The sequence below is a fragment of the Gastrolobium bilobum genome, unplaced genomic scaffold (assembly GCF_033153095.1).
Source record: "Gastrolobium bilobum isolate Gb01-03AN ecotype WA unplaced genomic scaffold, APGP_CSIRO_Gbil_v1 utg5452, whole genome shotgun sequence".
NCBI lineage: Eukaryota > Viridiplantae > Streptophyta > Magnoliopsida > Fabales > Fabaceae > Gastrolobium > Gastrolobium bilobum.
Genome location: NW_026895358.1, coordinates 55,081 through 63,568, shown reverse-complemented (window position 1 = coordinate 63,568; position 8,488 = coordinate 55,081). Strand labels below are relative to the sequence as shown.

Here is an 8,488-nt window from a genome sequence, read left to right as displayed (position 1 = left end):
GCTCTAGGAGACCCGAGGTGGGTTCAAGCCTTGAAGGGAGATATGGAGGCACTGAAAAAGAATAAGACTTGGAAACTAGTGAAATTACTTTAAGGGAAGAAAATAGTGGGACATAAATGGGTGTTTAGAGTGAAATATAAGGCAGTGAAATTTATTGAGAGATATAAGGTGCGACTGGTGGTGAAGGTTACTCACAAACATATGGGGTAGACTATCGGGATATTTTCTCCCATGTTACAAAGCTCAACACTATTTGGGTCTTGCTATCCCTTGTCGTGAACTTAGATTGGTCATTACATGAAATTGATGTTGAAAACATATTCACACTGACATTGAATAAGAAATCTGCATGGATATTCCACCAGACTACAGGTCTTTGTCTAGGCCAAGTACAATATGTAAGATGGAATTATCATTGTACGAGATAAAGTGATTATTGTACGAGGATAATTTGGATTCCTATCATTAAGTTTGAGGATCGGGTGGTGGATATTTTGACTAGGGTTGTGTCGAGTAAGAATTTTTATAACTCACTTTACAAGTTAGGTATCCAAGATATCTATCTATGTACCAACTGAAGGGAGAATGTTAGCATGATTAACAAATTAGGATGATTTGTGGATGATCCTAATTTGGTGTAATCAGAGCTGTAAATAGTCACAAATTAAAACGATTAGGAAGAATCTTGATATGGTGGAATCAAATTTGTAAATAAGCATATATTGCTAAATTAGTGGTGTGAGATTATTTTCCTTATTGGGATTTATGTTGTTTCTTGCATTGGTATCCTCATTGTGTATAATTACGCTTTTGGGATATTGTAATAGACATAGTGGTAACCAAAATAGAATAGCAAGCTAGTTTATCGAAGGACATATGCACTATATCGAACCTCGTAAAACCTTGTGTTCTTTTATTATAGCGTATTTGTTTAACATCTCCATTGAGTGGATTCTTGGAAAGCTTGATAACTATAGAATGCATAGTTTTCAATGAGGTGAAGGATAGGCACAAGGTAGTACCTCATAGTGTTTTTGAATCGTGACTTAGAACTTTTATAACAAGAGTCTAAATTTTGCTCTCCACCTTTTCTAGTTATGTACTTGTTGGTGAAAGGTGGTGACTTTGTTACAGAATAAAGTGTTACCTTTACCTTTTGTTGTTGCATTAGTTATTCATTATACTAGCTCACAATTGTCTTTTCTATTAAGTCTCTAGTAATGATGCTATTGAGTTCCTGGTCCCCACTTTGATTGTCGAAACAAAAAAATTGAGAAGTTAAGTTTCATTATTTTATTTTTTTAATCTTTTGCACATATGCTTAAGTGATTAAGTTTGTGTAACTCTTCAAGATAAACAATGACTAGATATGCCATTTTGTAAATACTCATACATCTATATCATTTGTTTTGAAGGAGCACTTTGTAACAAATGACTTTTAAAATCTTAGCACAATGCTACACTATAAATTACACTTAGTGTTTGACTAGATGAAATTGAATGAAATGAAATAGAATGATATTAGTTATTATTTGGATTGCTTAAAATATGTTAGATTGGAATAGAATGTAATAAATTATATTGAATTCCATTTTGTTTTGATCAAATCCCTTGTTCGGCTCATTCCTCACTCTCCTTGCAGGATAAAATTTTCATATCACAAAATATATCTTTTCTTTCTCTTTCTCTAAATAACCATCTTCCACTATTTCAACGAATTATCCCCACTTTTTAGCACACACACACATACACACACAATTGTAGAATCACTTGTGCCACCTCACACCTTCTAGAATGCAATGTGGGAACAAGGTCTATGAATGCAATGTGGTGGTTTGCAGTCCTTAGAGCACTTAAGCACTTTGCAAATGAACACCTCGCCACCCTATCTTTTTTGTACACACGATAGAAACCACCACATTGCATTCATAGACCTTGTTCCCAAACCAATTGCTCGTGGGTTTGCATATTAATCCATTAGTCCATCTTATCGGACTAAACACTCATGATTACATTCTGTCACATACTTCTATTTTTGTTCTCTCCAAGCTTAAAATATGAAATAGAATATGAGATTAATATTTTTTATATTGTAGGAAATAATTTTATCTCCTATACACATATAAAAATATATCAGACTAATAAAGAGAGAGAAAAAAAAATACGAGTCCTACACATTTTTATATGTATAGGAGATAAAATTTATTATTTTCATAGAACATAATAGAATCAATTTATTTATTCCTATTATCTCTAGCATTTTATCTACTTTTAAAAAAAAAAAATTTGAAAAAATTGAATTTATTATATTCAAACAATTATAGAAGAATAAATTTTATTCTTTCACTGAATTCCATTCCACCGTCCTTCATCCCCAAACACAAAAGACACTACTTAGTAAAAGATGTAACGTAAGCATAGTCTGAATTTTTTTTTCTAAACTCTGAGAGCAACGGAGAGAAAATAAAAGGAAGAGGTTGCGTTGTGTGTCCCTGTAGTGTGTTTGCAATTAACCCTGCACTGAGTCAGAATCTTTGTGGGAACGAGTCAGCGAGTCGAGTTGCCATCACATGGACCCTCTGGAAGCAGTGGTTGCCCAAATCCAAGGGCTATCAAGCACCGCCAGCGACATCGCTCGTCTTTCCATCATATTGAAGCAAAACGATGACTCGCTCCGCACTGAGTCGACTCGGTTGCCCCCCCTTCTCTCCCAGCTTGACCCCTCAATCCACTCTCTCGGTTTTCTCTATATCCTGTATATTTGTCTACCCTTTTGGATTAATATTAAATTTTCAGCGTTAGTTAATTTGTTAGAACTCAACTATGTGTTATTGATGCTTAAAACCCTAGTTATTGGAACCCTAAGAATGTTACTTATTGCTTTGGTTGTTGGTTGTTTATGTTGGATTTGAATCATGTTATTGTGTGTCCTTTTTATTTGCTGTTGAAAAGTTTGTTTGTTTTCTAATTGGGTGCATGCATTTGTGATTACAGAGAAGCGTCCACGGCTAGTTACGTTTCGAAACAGCAAGCTGAGACAGTAGTTCCGATCATTAACAAATTTATTGCTGCTTGCAATGCCGAGCAGATTCGGTGGGCGCCTGATAAATGTACTCCCTTTTGCCCTTGTTTTGAAAATTTTGATTCAAATCTCCTTAAGTTATAATGCATAGATCATTTTTTTTTTCATGTGGAATGTCTTATATGGCATCATAAGCTAATGAATGTCCATGTGTTATAATTTAAGTCGGTGTAATACTGAGTTTTCGATATATTATAGGAGTACTACAAAATTTCTTGATAGGGACAGGCTGGAGATTTCAATTTGGTGGTGTTGTTATTTTGGGGTTTTCCTTTGCGTAATTTTTTTGTTTTGTTGTTGTTGGATTGTTGTAGTTATATCTGTATGTAAGAGGTTGAAGGACCAAGTGATGCTGCTGGATGCTCCCATTCGGGGTGTGGCTCCTTTGTTGACTGCTCTTCGGAAACTTCAAGTCTCTAAAGAACACTTGACTCCCCTACATGCAGAGTTTCTTCTGCTTTGCTTGTTGGCAAAGTGCTACAAAACTGGTCTATCCATATTGGACGATGACATTTTCGAAGTAGACCAACCGAGAGACCTTTTTCTCTACTGTTATTATGGGTGCGTTGCTTTCTTCCTTTCTTTCTTACTATTTGAAAAAGGGCTGGGGGTGGGACATATCTGGGAATTTGTCCATATTTCAGTGTTGCATTTTAGTTTATGGAATATATTGTGTTTGCTTCAACATGGGTAATATTTTCTTGGACTTGTTTTTATCTCAATTAGACATAGATAGTGTTCTGTTTTTTTACATCAGTGGTATGCTTTGTGGAACTTTCGCATGTCATTTCACTTTAGAGTGTGTTTGGCACTTGGTAGTTGGGAGGGGAAGAAATCAAAAGGAAGTGAAAGGGGATGGAAGGTAATAATGAAACCACTCTTAATTTAAAGTGCTATGTAAATGATCAGCAGGATATATATATATATATATATATATATAGTAGTTAATTGCGCCGCAAGCCGCTCCGTATGGGCGTTGCTGTGCCTCTCCGCAAGAAACCGCGTCGTGCCGCACCAGAACGCAATAGTGGCCATTGCGATCGCATTTGCGGCCATATTGCTGTCATAAGGAAAAATGTCAATTTTGTCCTAAATTTAAATGTGTAACAAAATTTTTTTAAGGGTTTTTTAGTCTATCCGCGTCTCTCTGTCACTTTTGCTATCTCTGCCTTTAAAAAATGTTTCCTTTTGTCATTATTTCTGTCATATATCTATTCCGCTATTTCCGCAGCCGCAACCCGCTATAACGCTATAGCGTTTTTCAGGGTTGGCCGCAACATGCCGCAATCCGCATTTGATAACTATATATATATAGTAATTTTGTTATATAGAAGGAATAGACAGTAATGTGGATTTACATGATACTTTATGAGCATGATCTGCATGATACAAATTTTCAATGCAACAAAGAATTTTGCAATGTCTTTAATGTATAAAAAGTTATTCAATGGTGGAAGAATGACCTTGATTTACAACAGTTGACTGATGTCTATATATCCCTAGAATGTCCGTGTGGGTGTGGGTGTGGGTGTGGGTGTGGGTGTGGGTGTGGGTGTGGGTGTGAAGATTAAATAATGGTCAATTGGGGCCGCATAAAATCGCATGGTCATTTAAATGGCCACATGATTTTATTTTAATCTTGATGGTTCATGGAAATCCAATTGTGACTGTTCACTCCTAATTTTTCATAGAAGATTAGTTTTTTAGCTAGATAATTTTGGAATTGACCCCCAAAAAGCATGAAGGATGAAAAACATTGATCCATTCCTCTTATTCCTGGTTTCCTTTGACCAAGCTCAGTAACATCCGTTCAATGTGAAAAGCAGATAGTTAAGTAACCCAATGATCAACATGTGCATTGACTTCCATTGCATCCCTATCTTCTAGAATTTGTACTTCCCTGCAAATGCATGAGTATTCAAATGCAATGGGATATGATAAGTGAAATTATTCTCTTATCTAATCTTGACCATATTATTCAATTGCAATGGGATATGATAAGTGAAATTATCTCTTATCTAATCTCGATCGTAATTAAATTGAAATACACATGGATCGGATTAATGAGTACTTTGAATACTCACGTCAACATTTAGTGATTTAGATTATGCTTCTAGTCATGAGTTCATAATCAGGAATTTGCATACTTGTCTGACTTTTTACTTTCTAACAGAGGCATGATATGCATTGGGATGAAGCGCTTTCAGAATGCATTGGACCTTCTGCATAATGTAAGTAATCTACCTACAGCTGCAACTTGCATTGGTCATGGTTTGTTCTTTGTTCTAATAGCAACCTTTGGTTCAGCAATATTTTTAATAGCTTATTGGTTATATTTTCCAGGTTGTATCTGCTCCCATGTCTACCATAAATGCTGTAGCTGTTGAAGCTTACAAAAAGTATGTATTGGTTTCTCTCATTCGTCATGGGCAGGTAAGCGTTAACATTCTTTCTTGTCTCTGTATGTGACATGGCTTAATGAAGGTATTAAATCAAAATTTTGCTCTTATATAATATTGAAAAGAATCAAATTCAAAATATCATCTTTATTGCCAGAAGACTAACACTTTGTCTATGGGATTTTTATTTTTCTCATTTTGACCAATTTAGCTCTTATTTTATATGAGGTCCCCTCTTTGTAGTTAATCAGCTGACCTGCCATATTTTTGGTGGCAGTTCTCTACCAGTCTTCCTAAGTATTCTTCTTCAGTTGCTCAAAGGAACCTAAAGAACTTTTGTCAGGTATGACTTAAATTCAGTTGAGGTTAGAAAAGATGGGAAGCCTTTGACCTTTTTGCGCAAAATATTTACATTGATGCTCTTACTTTTGTAAGATATCTTGAGCATGTTAAATTATGCTTTGCAAGGAGCCCATTGATTCCTTTAAGGAAAATGATGCTCTGTCGCTCTGTGAATTTTTTTCCTTTTAATTTATTGTCTCCAACTTTAATGTGTCTGTTGTTGCTAGCTTACTTTCTTGGTTGCATGGGTTCTCTGACTTTTGTATTAGGCAATAACAGCTCCCCCCTCCCTTCCCTCTCTCTCTCTCTCTCTCTCTCTCTCTCTCTCTCTTAAAGGCAATGGCAGCTGATTTAGTTGAGACTTAAGTTTTCAATGGAGTATGGACAAGATAACTTCTTTTGTTTTAATTATATTTTTGCTTGTGATCTGAACATATGTTGTGAGTGAGCTGCAAAGATTTTGAAATCTGTCATTTCCAATGAGTAGCCCCTAACCCTACCACAATATGCCTGCTTTAGTATTTATTTCCCTCTTCTAGGTTGCTGTCTACAGGGACCCCCAATCTTAGCTACAATTTGTGGTTTCCCTCAATTGATTTGTTTTTAAATTTGCTTATTTGGAATTATTTTCTTGAACTATGAAGTATGAACTTGAAATCATAACTTGCTATTAGTGATTTTGGTTGATTACTTCGAAGAACATTGCTGAATTTCATTTGACATGCTTTCCTAGCATATATTTTGGAGTTTTATAACTTGAGCCATGTTAAGTTGTTAACCTCTTTTTCATTTTTTCCCCCATTTGATCAGCCTTACATTGAATTGGCAAATAGTTATAGCACTGGAAAAATTGCAGAATTAGAGGCATACGTCAAGACAAATGCAGAAAAGTTTGATTCTGTGGGTTCTTTCACATACTTATCCTTTATTTGAAGCATCGGGCATTTTCACTTGAATCCTAACTCTGCAATGTGTCTAACTTCCAGTTTGTCATGTTCTTTGGTTACTCATTAAGCTTTTCCAGAAATTGTCTGTTTATGTGACTGACAGATAATTTATGTGCGAATTCCTTTGTTTCAGGACAACAACCTTGGACTGGTTAAGCAGGTTGTATCATCCATGTATAAGCGGAATATACAGAGATTGACCCAGACATACTTGACCCTTTCTCTCCAAGATATAGCTGACAGGGTGCAGTTAAATAGCCCCAAGGAAGCTGAAATGCATGTGCTACAAATGGTGGTCTTCAGAATGCTATATTTTTAGTCATTTTCATGTAGCGTTAATATTTTACCACTCATAACACACTCCTCAACTACAGATTGAGGATGGTGAGATACATGCAACGATCAACCAGAAGGATGGAATGGTGAGATTCTTGGAGGATCCTGAACAATATAAAACCTGTGAGATGATTGAGCATATTGATTCGTCAATCCAGAGGTATGCTTCTGGTATATTTTATGTTCAGCAAATTAAACACAATGACTTTCCTGTACTGTCTGATAAGACAATCAGTAAGTTTCACCTGAAAGCCTCAAGTGAAAATATGCTGCCAAAGCAGTTATTTAATTAGTAATTTTAATGGTTAATTCGGTAGTGATCTCTCCTCTTGTTTATCATTGGGTTTATCTACCACTTACCCCAATTAGCTTGGGTTAAAGGTGCTGTTGATGTTGAATTTGGTAGTGATCTGTGTAAATATTATGTCTTTCCTCTTGTACTAAAGCATTTTTTTTTTTCTTAATTACTGTCCAGAATAATGGGACTATCAAGGAAACTAACTGCAATGGATGAACAAATTTCATGTGATCAGTTGTACTTGTCTAAGGTGAGCATGTTTAATTGCTTTATCCTGTTATGTAAACTTGTATATAAAATATTGATAACTAACACAGAGTATGTGTACTCAGGCCGGTAGAGAGAGACAGAGATATGACTTTGACGACTTTGATGTTCCAACAAAATTCAACATTTAAGGCTAGGCCACCTGTTCATAAAAGATTATATGGTGCTGATGAATATCTGATCCATTAAGCCTTTTCCTTTTCCCTATTTTCCCCCCGAATGGAAGAGAGCATCTGAGATTACAAACCTCTTTCGGATGTTGAATTTTCTTTGCTTATAAAATATTTTCAGACCTTGTTATGTCATGAATTAGCTCGGAGGCTGTTGAATTTGTCTTTACTTATCAACTATTTACAAACTTTAATGCATCTTTTGCACATTTGTACATGCTCAGTTGGCCAAGCATAATGCAGTAATATGTTGAGATGAATGGAATTTTACTGATATTAATTGAACTCGGATGACCATCTCGGAATGGGCTCAAATTTTATTGGGTCCTTGGAATTGGCCTTCTGATCAAGGCTCATCGTTTAGCCATGAGCCCTGACAGCTTTTGGGCTTTCGGGATATTTTTATTGAGTTTTTAATTTTATTTATTTTATCTTTTTATTTTTGTAGGAACAGTTTCATAATTCTGATTATTTAAGGGTGTTATGAACCTTAGTTTAGTTGATTGTTTTGATTGAATAAAGATTGTATTAAGAGCTGCAGTTATTCTGAATCTTTATTCTACTATCTAGTCAATTTTCGCATATGTCTCGGCATTAAGTATTCTGTTAGTTAGGCCATCAACCTTTTAGCTTTTAGGCAATTGATG

At 35.4% G+C, this 8,488-nt stretch overlaps 1 protein-coding gene across 1 annotated transcript; it reads left to right on the top strand.

The window, feature by feature from the left end:
* The first annotated feature begins 2,378 nt into the window (after positions 1–2,378).
* On the top strand, positions 2,379–8,094 carry LOC133307045 (COP9 signalosome complex subunit 3). Its single transcript, XM_061507465.1, has 11 exons — positions 2,379–2,755; positions 2,995–3,110; positions 3,397–3,643; positions 5,256–5,313; positions 5,426–5,515; positions 5,759–5,824; positions 6,634–6,723; positions 6,904–7,062; positions 7,145–7,266; positions 7,582–7,654; positions 7,737–8,094. The coding sequence occupies exons 1-11, from the start codon at positions 2,571–2,573 to the stop codon at positions 7,800–7,802; spliced, it is 1,272 nt and encodes a 423-aa protein (XP_061363449.1). The 5' UTR covers positions 2,379–2,570; the 3' UTR covers positions 7,803–8,094.
* Positions 8,095–8,488: the final 394 nt, after the last annotated feature.